At 41.8% G+C, this 14,368-nt stretch overlaps 1 protein-coding gene across 1 annotated transcript in view; it reads right to left on the reverse strand.

Annotated features, from left to right (window-relative positions):
- Nucleotides 1-14,368, reverse strand: part of DNAH8 (dynein axonemal heavy chain 8) — a 201,985-nt gene that overhangs the window by 13,679 nt on the left and 173,938 nt on the right. Inside the window, exons 81-88 of the mRNA XM_077342050.1 lie at nucleotides 13,493-13,611; nucleotides 11,827-12,029; nucleotides 10,112-10,185; nucleotides 9,148-9,300; nucleotides 7,590-7,745; nucleotides 6,208-6,324; nucleotides 3,916-4,017; nucleotides 880-1,040 (exon numbers count right to left, since the gene is read on the reverse strand). Coding sequence (XP_077198165.1) covers nucleotides 880-1,040; nucleotides 3,916-4,017; nucleotides 6,208-6,324; nucleotides 7,590-7,745; nucleotides 9,148-9,300; nucleotides 10,112-10,185; nucleotides 11,827-12,029; nucleotides 13,493-13,611 — 1,085 coding nt within the window. The remainder of the gene's footprint in view (nucleotides 1-879; nucleotides 1,041-3,915; nucleotides 4,018-6,207; nucleotides 6,325-7,589; nucleotides 7,746-9,147; nucleotides 9,301-10,111; nucleotides 10,186-11,826; nucleotides 12,030-13,492; nucleotides 13,612-14,368) is intronic.

Below are 14,368 nucleotides of genomic sequence, written 5' to 3' on the forward strand. Positions count from 1 at the left end.
AAATGGGCTTTGAAAGGGGATGGGGCAGGGGGGGAAGAGGGTGGTTTGGAAGGGGCCTGCCCCCCCTCCGCCGGCCCCCATCGCCACCGAGTTGGCTGGCTCCCCATGGACCTCGGAGGCTGGGCCGAGGCCCGCGGGAAACCTTTTCCTGCCGGCCCCCTCCCCATTGTTCCCCCGGAGGCCTCCCCCAGCCTCCCCCTCCCCAGAGACTTCCCTGCTTTGGCATGGCCCTCGGAGCAGGGCTGCAGCATCATAGATGTGGCAGGTCTGCTCTGAGGGTCATGCTGAAGCCTCCCACGTCCCCTGGGGACTTCCCTGCTTTGCCGCAGCCCTCAGAGCGGGCCTGCAGAGAGCCTCCCCCACCCGCCCCACCCCCTGGCGACTTCATTGCGTTGCTGCAGCCCCGGGAGCAGGCCCACCACATCAGAGATGTGGCAGGCCTGCTCTGAGGGCAACACTGAAGCCTTCCCCGCCCACCCCGCCTCCCGGGGACTTCCCTGCTCAGAGCGGGCCTGCAGCAAAGCCTCCCCTGCCCGCCCCATCTCCAACACGGTGGACCTGATCCAAGGCCCACACTGAAACCTCAGCAGCCGCCTACCTGGCGCGTCCCAGTGAGGAATGGCAGAGGGGCCAATCGGAAAGCACTTTGCGCCTTCCGATTGGCCTCTCTGTTGTCAGTCCTGGGGCAAGGGGCCAATCCGGGATTTCAATCCCAGACTCGGCCCACCCCAACCCCCCTTACTGTTTTATTTATACCATGAAGCATGGTATGCAGATTGGAAATTTCTCATAATGTGTACACTGTTATTCAAAGCATACGTTGTGTAACTTCAAAAAATTGAATAGTGTCATCTTTGCTACAGAATTAGATGTACTCACGTTATATCTGCATTTGGATGAAGACCAAAGACTTCTGGACTATCCATACTAGGAAGAGTTGAAATATATTCATGATACTGATCCAGAGTTTTACACACTGGAATTTTGTATCCAGTGTAAAAGCAGAATGTGTTCTCAAACATCTTTTCACTGAACCAGACCTGAACAAAGTAAAGACAGATTCATTCATAATCCTGTATAACGGCAAAGTAATAACATTTTGCTAATTATCTCCAGATGACTTCAATAAAGATGGTAAAGTGGCAAGGAGCTTGATTCTTCAGAGGGCGATGAGAGGAAAGAGGATGAAAGGAAGCAGCCATAACTTGTGGGAAGAGAATAAGCCCTTCTTACAACAAATGACAACAACACAAAAAACAATAATCCTTTCCAAATCATTCAAGGAGCTAAAAGCTTACTACTTAGACAAGAATATCATGGAAAAGTGTCATGTTGGCCAATTGCAACCTACGCATATATTAAAACTTGTATCTATTGATTTTAGAAAATAGCCAAACCTATAAATAGGTTAGGCTTAAATTGAAGAAAGTAGGGGAAAGCACTAGGCCATTCAGCTATGAACTAAATAATATCCCCGACGAATATACAGTAGAGGTGACAAATAGATTTAAGGAATTAGATCTGATAGACAGAGTGCCTGAAGAACTATGGACGGAGGTTCGCAACATTGTACAAGAGGTAGCAACTAAAACCATCCCAAAGAAAAAGAAATGCAAGAAATCAAAATGGCTGTCTGAGGAAGCTTTACAAATAGCTAAGGAGAGAAGGGAAGTGAAAGGCAAGGGAGAAAGATAAAGATACACCCAATTGAATGCAGAATTCCAGAGAAAAGATAGAAGAGATAAGAATGCCTTCTTAAATGAGCAGTGCAAACAAATAGAAGAAAACAATAGAATGGAGAGGACCAGAGATCTTTTCAAGAAAATTGGAGATATAAAGAGAACGTTTCATGCAAATATGGGTATGATAAGGGACCAAATTGTAGGGACCTCACAGAAGCAGAAGAAATTTTTAAAAGGTGGCAATATTATACAGAAGAACTATACAAGAGCAAGCTTAACATCCCTGATAACCACAATGAGGTAGTTACTGACCTGGAGCCAGACATACTGGAATGTGAAGTCAAATGGGCCTTAGGAAGTCTGAGCAACAATAAAGCTAGTGGTGGTGACAGCATTCCAGTTGAACTATTCAAAATCTTAAAAGACAATGCAGTAAAAGTGCTACACTCAAAATGCCAGCAAATTTGGAAAACTCAACAATGGCCACAGGATTGGAAAGGTCAGTTTACATTCCAATCCCAAAGAAGGGCAATGCCAAAGAATGTTCAAGCTAGCGCACCATTGCACTCATTTCTCATGCTAGCAAAGTTATGCTCAAAATTTTACAAGCTAGGCTCCAGCAATATGTGGACCGAGAACTTCCAGATGTACAGGCAGGATTTTGAAGAGGCAGAGGAACTAGAGATCAAATTGCCAATATACACTGGATCATGGAGAAAGCTAGGGAGTTCCAGAAGAATGTCTACTTCTGCTTCATTGACTATGCTAAAGCCTTTGATTGTGTGGAGCACAACAAACTGTGGCAAGTTCTTAAAGAGATGGGAATACCAGAGCATCTTATTGGTCTCTTGAGAAACTTATATGCAGGTCAAGAAGCAACAGTGAGAACTGAACATGGAATCACTGATTGGTTCAAAATTGAGAAAGGAGTTCGGCAAGGATGTATACTGTTGCCTTGCCTATTTAACTTGTATGCGGAGCACATCATGAGAAAGGCGGGATTAGAGGAGTCACAAATTGGGATCAAGATTGCAGGGAGAAATATCAACAACTTCAGATATGAAGATGATACAACTCTAATGGCAGAAAGTGAAGAGGAACTAAAGAGCCTGTTGATGCGGGTAAAGAGTACAAAAGTTGGCTTGAAATTCAACATCAAGAAAACGAAGATCATGGCATCTGGCCCTCTCAATTCCTGGCAAATAGATGGGAAAGAAATGGAGATAGTGACAGATTTTATTTTCCTGGGCTCCAAGATCACTGCAAATGGGGAGCAAAGAAATTAAAAGACGCTTGCTCCTGGGGAGGAAAGCTATGGCAAATCTAGATAGCATCCTAAAAAGCAGAGACATCACCCTGCCAACAAAAGTGCGTTTAGTCAAAGCTATGGTATTCCCAGTTGCAATGTATGGCTACGAAAGCTGGACCATAAGGAAGGCCGAGCGTCAAAGAATTGAGGCTTTTAAACTCTGCTGCTGGAGAAGACTCTTGCGAATCCCTTGGACTGCAAGGTAAACAAACTGGTCAGCTGATTCCTCTAGGAGATCAGCCCTGACTGCTCCTTAGACGGCCAGATCCTGAAGATGAAACTCAAATACTTTGGCCACCTCATGAGAAGGAAGGACTCCCTGGAGAGCAGCCTAATGCTGGGAGCAATTGAGGGCAAAAGAAGAAGGGGACGACAGAGAATGAGGTGGCTGGATGGAGTCACTGAAGCAGTGGGTGTGAACTTAAAGGGACTCCGGGGAATGGGAGAGGACAGGAAGCCCAGGAGGATCCTTGTCCATGGGGTCGCGATGGGTCGGACACGACTTCGCAACTAACAACAACAACATCTATAAGGTTTATTTAATGTTTCTGTTTGTGCAAGATTTTGCACCAAAGCTACTGTAGGATCAGCCAGTGAGTTTCAATTTGTGTTGCTGTGTATTATTGGAAGTTATCATCGGTCATTATTGGGGGTTGTGGGTTACTGGCTTCCTCATGCTCTGTCTTGTGCAAGTGGAAATGCAAGACTCGATACAGTCAAGTTGACTTATCCCAAGTGCTGCTTGTGATAACTTTCTTGTGTTCCTGCTTGTGAAAAACCTCTTGTGTGAGCAGAAATTCTCTGTGAGATCTAACCCTAAATTTTTGACAGGATTCTGTAGAATAATTCAACTGAAAATATAACATTTTCCATTTGAAACATGTTTTCTTACTAAAAAGTCCCAGTTCTATCACATTTTCTTACTCTTGCAAAGCAGTTAAGAAGACGCTTATCATAGTCATCTGTGACCCTGCCTCCATACTGCACCTCTCCAATCATGTATCGGACTGTACTCCAAGATATGCCCTAGAAAAAAAAATGGTGAATTGAAAAAGATTGGCAGGGGATTGTCCTAAACATGTATACTCAGAATCCTACTGAGACCTATGGAATGGAACTTACTCTCAGGAAAGAATGCCACTGTTATCTTCTCCCCCTCTTCTCCAAGCTACATGTACCCAGCTCTTCCAACCTCTCCTTGACCGTTTATGCACTGGGAACTTCACTGCCCCACCCCCTTATCAGGAGCACAGGTAGGGAGTGGATGAGGTGCACCAGGCCAAATTCTCCCCCATGTGGGTGCAGGAAGAGGTGGGGCAACCTGCCACGACTAAAACTCCAGCCTGGAGCCCAGCATGAAACCTTCAGTGCATAAACGGTCCTTGTAATGCATGGATTTCAACCGTTTGGCCATCCTAGGTGTAAACTGCACGGAGCTTTTATTCCAACCCCAGATCGATTCAGTCCCTGCCCTCTACACAGAATGCAATTTCCATTTGGATTTGGGGCAACTTAAAATTTCCTTCTGCAGCAAGAAGGATTGATCCGGAGTGACCCTACCTTTATTGTGCGATATCTTAGAGTGCTTTTAACCCTCAATATTTAAAAGCTGTTTTGAATCTGGGCTCTCCTCCGTGGTAGAGGACCCGTGATTAGCCACAGGTGGTCATGTGAATAAACTTGCCTTAAAGGAGAAGCCCCTAATTTCTCTCAACTTCTGTAGGTCCTGGATTTTTACTCCCTTCTCTGCCTTTTTCAATCATCTCCCCCCCCCCCTCCAAGAAAAGAAAGAGGCTCCCTGCTTGGCTCCTCTCCCCCCACCCTTCAAGAAAAGAAAGAAAGAGGCTTGGCTCCCCCCCCCTTCTGAACTACCGTAACCACGTGCAGAAGACTTTCCTGTTTCAATGGGGGGGGGGGAGAGGAAGATCCGAGTTCAAAGCAATCTGAATTCAACAGGATTGACAATGGAATAAACAAAGTAAGTGCAGACTCTGCCCTAGTCACTCTTCTCTAAAAACATTCCTACTTGTTGATATTCTTTTGAACTGTGGCACCAAAATTGGACACAGTATTCCAAACACAGTCTAACTAATGTGGGATACAGTGGTATTATATCCCTATGATATCACGTGCATACCTCAGAGTAGGCCATTACTTTCAACATGAGGACCATGTAAGCTTTCCATATGTACACCTAGCCATTCCTCTTCTCTTCAAGTCCTGACTTGCTAGCAACTCATGTCATGAGTAACTTGGGTGCAAGATTTGTGGAAAAGAGGAACAGCTGAGTGCATATGACGTTTCTGGGTAAGGTGGTTGAATGGGCTGCTGCGGACCAGTTCCTGGCATTCTTGGAAGAAACTTGGAAGAAACAGCCCTCGACCCATACCAGTCTGGCTTCTGTCCTGGCCACAGGGTGGAGACAGTACTGATTGCCCTATTGGATGATCTCCGGTGCCAGCTAGATCGAGGAGCTGTGTGCCCTGCTTTCCACAGGGCCTGCAAAATGGAGCTCTTCCGCCAGGTTTACGGTCAGGGCTAGTGCTAGAGCAGGTGATATTGGCCCCTTTTGGCACTGGTATCTGAGCATCTGGTACCGATCATCTTGCTTCCCCCATGCTGTCTTCACAAGGGCCTTCCTGTTTTATGGAGGGCCATGGGATTTTTGCCATCAGTTAAATTTTTGGGTACTGTGATAACATTTTAATGGGAGTTTTATTGAATTTTATTGTATGGATTTTCTTTTATATGACCCACCGCGAGCCGATTTTCAAGAGTGGTGGGGTATAAAACCAATCCAATAAATAAATAAATGAATAAAATAAATATAGGAAAGTTACACTCAGGCTTCCTGTTGATAGTAAAGCTTGACAAACTGAACTGCACATCCAGTCAAGATCTAGAGAGGAGGGTAAGGGAAGAAATATTCCCATTGGGTTCTATGCTGATTCTCCTCTGGACATATAGCTGCACTCACTGGGGAGTGGGTCATTCTCTATATCTTAAACTTCACCTAATTGAGCCTAGGAAACCATAAATGCACAATTTATTAAATATGAGATAATGTTGGTTAACATTGGCAATCAAACATCTGTCCAACGGGCAGAAACTGTTTAACTGAATCTTTTCTTTATTAGATATACACTGCAGATGTTAGAAATGAATTAACCATCATAGTAAGGCACTTGGGGAACAATATAGTATACAGTTACTAACTTTCTTAATGTCACATTCATCCAAATGATTCTGTATAAATTGAACACTTGCTGTGAAGTCTGCTGAGTTGAATTCATAGGGAATATTCCAGCCCAAAGGACCAAATTTGCGCCTTTCCTTCAAAAAGACAATGCAAAACAAGTGGTATGATTGCTTTTCATGCATTTGTTTTAACTAATTACAAAAATTTCTGATTAAAATGATTTGTTGGTCCAAACATTTTCATGAAAATTTGCTTGTACCACTGATAGAAGAGGGACAAGTGATTCTTTGCATGAATTAATTATATACATATCTTTGTCTGTACTTTGTGGAACTCTAACACAACTGGAAACAAATGAAAGGACACCAGGGTCAAGGCCAGGACACATAATATCTTGAGAACCAGAAATAGTATGGTGTAGCCATTCAACATCCCATTTAGACACTAACAGTTGTACTGGTTTCTACTGTGACTTTGATCCACAGTGTAATACAGATTACATGGGTTATATGTTCATGGGCAAGCAACTAATATTAAAGGAAAAATGCATCTGAGTTGCAGCAAAAGCTTGATATCTCTCTTTTAGAGCAACAATTTGAACTTTTGCAGACTATTTAATGCTAAATCTTGTGTTAACCAGAACATACAGGCAATGCTACTACAATTTTGGGAGAAACACTACTGCATACCAACTCATTTAACAGCAAGCAATCTATTTACTTCCTCCTATTCAAGGGTCTGCTCATCAGTTCTCTTTTATGTAGCTCAATATACCTTCCGATAAAGAGGAACATATTATGACTGGTTGTGTTTAATGTGCAGTGGGAAGGCATGAGGTAATCACATCTCTCTACTCCTCTGCACATACAGATTCTGAGTACAGTAAATAAAGGGCAACATTTCCTCTACTGAAATAATCTCTGTGTAAAGTGTTAAATATCAGATGTTGTTACAAAATGTACAGTTAGCTGTTGAACCTATTATAATCAGCACTGGTTTTAGAAGGAAGCTTGCTATTCTGTCCGTACACTGTGAGGAAGGGACTTTTGTTTGGATCTTTCAGTGAATTTAGCAGATAAACTTGATATAAGTATAGTGAAAGGCTAAAACTATTTTTCCCCAGTGTTACTATTTCTCATGTTTGAAAAATTGCTGTTGTTTCTCAGCAATGAGAAGGGGAAAAGACAGATCAGCTCTGCTAGCAGCGGTCATAACAAAAGCTACTACTAAGCTTGAAAGGCCAAATTTGGAAACATTTGAAGCACAATTGTACTTTCAGTGTAAGCCCTGGAAATACAGCTTGTATGCCACAGTAGAAGTACACAGGTTTAGTCTTAATATATCCTAGTGGACATATTCTATTCTACATACAGTGAAATCCATAGTATATATGTATTACCTGAACAGTGGAGTGCAGAAAAGCAACAGTATAAAGAAGGGGCTTCCACATAGGCATATTGCTGATATCAAGCAGATCTTGGTTAATACTGGAAAATGTTCTTTTCAGTCCTGCGCGGACACCCTGGGGTGGTTCATTTGTGAATTTTATTGAAGTCTGTCATATAAAGAAAATATGTTTATCAGACTTGACTCCAAAAGAGGCATCCCTAAAATGTGTGCTGTTTCTAAAGATAGAGTTCATTGCCTCCATATATATGAAATGCTATTATATCATTTACAGAAACATCAGAGGCCAGGATATTTGTTTTGATATGCAATGTTTAATTTTCTGAGCATGCAACTGAACATCAAGTCATTGATGCCCTGATTCTATAAGATGATACACATTTATTTAAATACATGCCCAGTATTTTCTCATAGGATAAAAGGTAAAGGTAAAGGTATCCCCTATACAAGCACCAGGTCATGTCTGACCCTTGGGGTGATGCCCTCTAGCATTTTCTTGGCAGACTCAATATGGGGTGGTTTGCCAGTGCCTTCCCCAGTCATTACCGTTTACCCCCCCCCCCCACAGCAAGCTTGGTACTCATTTTACCGACCTCAGAAGGATGGATGGCTGAGTCAACCTTGAGCTGGCTGCTGAACTCCCAGCCTCATGGGCAGAGCTTTCAGACTGCATGTCTGCTGCCTTACCACCTTGTGCCACAAGAGGCTCTTTCTCATAGGATAGGTTATAAGATTTGAAAAAAATCAGACCATTTCCACATTAGGACAATGTTCCTGGACAGCCTTGGCCTGTTGATGGCATATACAGCCCCCTCCATATGATGCTGACAACATCTTGAGGCTGTCCAGTAGCCGGGTTGTGATTTCGCCATTTTTAAAGCACAATGCAATAAATCCAAAAAACTATGTATCCTCTTATAGAATCAGAACATCAATGACTTGATGTTCAGTTGCATGCTCAGAAAATCCAGAAAACAAACCTAATGTCGGTGATGCCATCCCAAAACAGCAGCACCTCAACCTGCTACCCAAAAGTTGGTTTCCAACAGCTGCCACTGATCAATAACAGGGGAGCAAAGTCAAGTAGATGTATTATTTATTTATTTATCTATCATATGGTGCATGTCGTGTACCCAGGAGATCTGAGGATGTCTGGCAGTTATGTAAGACACGTTCAGAGGTTGTATGCCATCTCCTCCCTTCCCATCATGAACCCTCGTGTTCCTTGGAGGAACTCCATCCAAATCCTTGGAGGGCTCCCATCCAAATATTAACCAGATCTCAGAGCTTAGTTTCTGGGATCTGATAGGATCAGGTATGCCTGGGCTATCTAGGTCAGAAAGCAGCAGAACCTTGCTATAGGAAGCTTGTTTTTCTCTGGAATAAGTGAAATCCCCTTTCATTCAGTAGACAACCCATACTTCATTGTTCCTCACCTGAGGAAACATTAAGACATTCTTCATTTGCTTCCACATTTCAGTGCAGACAATATTTTTACTTCTGTTTTCCATTTAGTTTATCTAAATCCCGCTGAATATACTAGGTCTAACCTGCAGCAAAGTAATTGGAAACTTATCGTGTGGTTCAGTGGTTATCCAAACACGAAAGCTGTCATCAGGAATGTCAGCAGTCAGCAATGTTTCCAAAAGCTCTTCCATGAACTCTAGACCTAGATGGCAGTTCTGAAGCAGCACCCAGCCACCCTGCATCCAACAATAATCCAGTCAACAATGCGTATACCTTCCAGGATAATGCAATTTAATGACCACATGTTTTAGATTTTAACTGTATTTAAGATATATTATAATTTTCCATATTTTATCCATATATTATTTTATATGTGTATTTTATTATAATGAAGTCCCAAAGTCTCAAGAGATGGGATGGAAATAAAATACAATTATACATAAATATAAATACATATGAAAATACCATTTGGAGCAAGTTGTACTATTTTATTGCAGCATTTCTCTCTCATAGCTACTTTAAAATTGTTATATTGACCAAGAATAAACATGTATTTGCATAGAAAAATGTGAACAGCAAGTCTCTGTCCACTGAGTAAGTAAAGTAGTACTGACATCTAGTGGTAGTTACAGAAATTATAAAAGGGCAATTTCAACAAGCTTTGATCCCCTGAAATAATGCATCATTTCTAAAGAAATCATCAAAGAATTTTGCTCTTCAGAGTAAGCAAATATATCTTATCTTTTATATCTGAATATTGAAAGATGAAATGAAAAAATCAGCTATGCTATGGAGCTAAGCTGTATTAACCTTTCCAGCCTATAAACATTACTTGGAAGTAAGTCAGTGACTGAGTGCAGCGAACCTTACTTTCTGTTTCTTGTGCTCAAACCTAGGGTAGCAGTTACAGGTGTTTATAAGATCTATTCAAATCTGTGGCACTTCCAAATGCATGTCTTTGGTGTGATGATCTTACTATGAAAGATGGGATTGCTAACTTCAAGATCAGACCTGGGTATTTCCCAGGATTGTAGATAATGCACATACCTGTACCATTGACATCTGTATTAGTTTGCGTGCGTGAACTTCTTGTCCCTGACCCATAGAGATAGCTCTGTTTTCTGTAACAAATGAAATGCCATTATGGCAATAAGAACAGGAGTATCAGCTTCCTCAGCTACAAGTAACTTTTTAAAAAGGATCAAGAGTTTTCTTTGTTAATTCAATTTTTCAGTTCTGTGATTTGATTCGCCACTGACAAAAAGGACTTTTGTGTTTATTATCAGATTTTCAGGGTTATATTTTTCTATGTCTCTTGCATTCATTTGTATTATCAATTGTTTTGTTTTCTGCTCAGTAATAAAATGTACCTGCATTTTACTCTTAATAAGTTGGATCTGAAGGTGCCATTACAATAACATAGCATTTCCATTGGTGATGGAGGGTGATTTTCACTGATTACTTCCCCCCCCCACCTCCCTCCCTACTCCCCTTTGCCCTCCCCCCACATTGTGCCTGGGGTTTCCTTGAACTCAAGGAACAGAATTTTGTGCTGCAGTAGAAGTGGAGAAGATGGGGAGGACATCCTGCTCCACCAGCTTGGCAGTACTCTGAATCCTACCCAATATATTATTATGATGTGACTTTTTGCCAGCATAAATTTCTTAGGATACCAACAACAACATCGTTAAATGAAAAATAAAGGGTAATATCTGCCCCCTGAAAATTATCTAAGAGGACACTTATTCATAATTCTGCTGATCACTGAAAGGATTTTTCATTAGCTTGGGGCTTTGTAGAAGGACAGGAGCTTTAACTCTTCAACCTCCAGATGGTTTCATGATTTGGAATCAGCGATCTTGCCTTGCAAACAGTGAAACTGAGAGGGAACTGAAGAATCAAATCCGCTCTTTCCCACAGGGCATTGAGGCAAATTGTGGATTTAAGTCACATAGAAATTATGCAATCATACATTTGCCTGAAAACTGAAAGTAACTGGCTCAGAGAGGGCATCTCAGCCAGACAGCTGTCTGCATAACCATTTTCAGGTGTTTGTGCTCCTGGTCTTTTTTTCACATTACTACCAAAGAAACAGATTCCACACTCTCCCTTATGTGTCACTACTAAACTGATCTTGTAGTTAGAAGTTTTTTGTAGTACTTAGGAATTGGGATGTGGGTCCTCCCTGCTCAACTCGTATCTCATGTATGACCTAGGACCTTTAAAATAGTCTGTTGGGGGTGGGGGGTGTAATAAGCAAATTCAACCTTCCCTCCTTCACCAGACAAAAAATGGCCAGTGAGGGTGGTGGCTCATCCTGCTGCCAGTTTCACTTATCTGCCTGCATATCCTGAGCAGACACATGGAACTGGCAGCCAGACAAACCACTGCCCCAGCCATTTTTCTTTTCTGACAAAGGTACAGCAGGATGGAAGGGAGAGAAACCTGAATCCGCTCAGCTATTAAGCCGATCCTACCTCCCCCCCCCCACACACACACACACACACATTGTTTTAAGCTGAGTCCTGTGTCAGATTTGTAATGCAAGTCAGGTTACCAGTACAACTCACATTTCATAAAGACAGTGTAACAAGACCCTTAGTTGATTATCCTCTAGTTAAATCCAATACAGGCTAAAGACTAAAAAACTAATGCATAATACTGAAGGTCCTATAAAGGTAAGAAAAATGCTAGTTACACATGAATGCTTAATAACAAGGAAAATTTAGCAAAACAGTTTTCTGTGATGAATTTAATTGTACCCAGTCTAATTTTCCTGGCCAAGGCATCAATCTGAAGAGTTGGGTCAGATCCCATTGATAAAAAGCAGATGAGTGGTGTTCGTCTATCACTTTCCTCCCAAGTTTTTTCTAAATTTAAAATGACTGGCTCTGTATATTTCTCATTCAATGAATCTGCAATGTACTTCCTGGCTTGAGAAAGTGTGCGATCTGGACACCAAGACCTAGAAACAAACATATAACTTCATATTAAGAGCAGCTTTCCTTTATGTTGAATAATTTCAAGACTTTGGAAACAATTTTCAGGGGGCAGCTCATTTTCCAGTGTATCCTACTCCCCACAATATTTCTTTCCCTCCTTCTGGCAACCCCCATAGCTTAGCCCCCTTTCCCTGCTTCCTTCTCTCATCTCACTCACCACCCAAAGTGCCCTCCCTACAACTTTCTTCATTATTTATTCATTTAATTTATACCCAACCTTATATTTATCTATTTAAAACATTTTATGCTGCCCTTCTACCAAATCAGGGTCCAAAAGGCAGCAAACATTTCTTTAAAAATTCTTTAAAAATTTGAATAATTAAAAATATTTTTTAAGTTATAAAATAATTCAATTAAACAACGTGGGATGAAAGACAAGTACTCATAATCAGGGATAAGTGAGATGAAACTAAAAAGACTCCACCTGCTGGCAAGGGACAATGATAGAGGCAGACAGATGAATGGTGGCAATATTGTTGTGCCTCGCAAGGACCACAACAGCCTGTAAAATCTCAAGGGATGGTCATATCTTAAAGCCACAAGTTTTGCTTTGATTATTTTGTGGAGGCTTATACCCCCATGTCATTTTTTAAGTTCAGATTTTTCTGCAAACCTGGGGAATTTCTCAGGTTTGTAAAAATATTATAGGGGGAAGGAAATGCCATAATCCTCAGTCTTGATTACTCAGCTGGCCACTTGCCAGCTGTTCTGCCTTGCATGACAGCGGCTGTTGCTGTTGCAGTGTGTGTGTGTGTTTGGGGGGTAGCAGTGGCTTCTCCTCCTCCCCCCACTTGCAATGCTGCTGCCTCTGCATACCTGGTTCATGAGGAGGTGGTGGCTGCTGCTCCTCCCCACCCACCCACCCACCCACCCACTTCTAGCACCAGCAATGCAGGCTCTCATTCCTCTATGCTGGGATGTTTTGCCTAGCTGGCTGACTGGCTTGCACAATGGTAGCTCCTGCTTTTCCTTGTTTACCTTATTCATACATTAGTAGCGGTGGCTCTGTCCCCCCACCTTGCCTTTTCAGCTAGGGTGGTGGCAGGTCTTACTCTCCCTCCCTCATCTGAGCTCTCTCACCCAATGGAGAATGCTCCTGTATATTGTCTGCACAATTACAGAAAACGTACTTCTCTTGATGTGATTTAAACCCCACCTCTTTTTTTCCTATTTTTTCTACAAACCAGGAGAATCACACAGGTCTTCAGAAGAGTATCCCCTATCTAAATTATTTGGGTCTAATGATTCATATGAGTGTCAGGTTCAGATACATACTGATATGGGGAAAATGTACAGTATATGTAAGTATTAGATACAAACTGACATGGTAAAAATATGTAGCATACAGAAGTATTAAAATACAATACACTTAAAGAGGGACACATAACTTAATTCAAAACAGAAATATAGAAACAAGATTTCTCACCTGATAAGCAAAAGTTTACGACAAGTATCTAGAGAGTCATTATATCCATCAGGAATAACTTCTTCCTCTGGAGCATCCTTATCAAACCAACTTTTCCATCCCTTCTCATTACGACAAATCTAAATATGGACCAAAGTAGTAGGTGATCATTTTCCCATTTCAAAGTCTGATAAATTTCAGGTAGTACCACCTTGGTTATATTTTACCTACAACTGGAAAATATTCTAGCAGCTATGTGGTTCTTATTTTCACATGTCTTTGTGGAAGGAAGATAGTACAACATTAAGACATAGAAATATATAAACTTGACATAATGACTCTATCTAAATCAGGCTTTCTCAACCTGGGTTTCATGAATCCCTGGGGTTTATTGACAGCCCTGGGTTTCCCCAATAAGTGAGAGTTAATTAATTTTTATATTTCTCGGGTAGTATTCATATATGGTCATATTGACCTGCCTCACCAAGGCCAATGATGGGCTTGGATGGGGTGGGAAGGAGAGAGGCGCCCGGTGGGCATGTACACAGCTATGCTCTTCAACCATATTCTGCTAAATTGTGCCACTTCTGGAGTTCCCCAAAGCCTCATGAATGTTTCAAGGGTTTCTCAATGGTAAAAAAAAAGTTAAGTAAGATTGATTTAGATTATCTAAACATTATCTAATCTAGTGGTCCCTGGTATGGACTCTGTGGGCTTCCTGGTGCCTGCTAACACCTTTCCTGGGGTTTGTCAAGTGTTTTAAGAAAGTGGGCAAGGCCACATGTTGCTCTGGCCTGCAGCGGTTCAGATTGACTATACAGGGATTTTCTTTTTAATTGCCTGGTCAGTAGCTCTTGCCACAGCACAAGGAACTTCATTGAGGGACTGAAAGTAACA

The sequence above is a fragment of the Paroedura picta genome, chromosome 1 (genome assembly GCF_049243985.1).
Source record: "Paroedura picta isolate Pp20150507F chromosome 1, Ppicta_v3.0, whole genome shotgun sequence".
NCBI lineage: Eukaryota > Metazoa > Chordata > Lepidosauria > Squamata > Gekkonidae > Paroedura > Paroedura picta.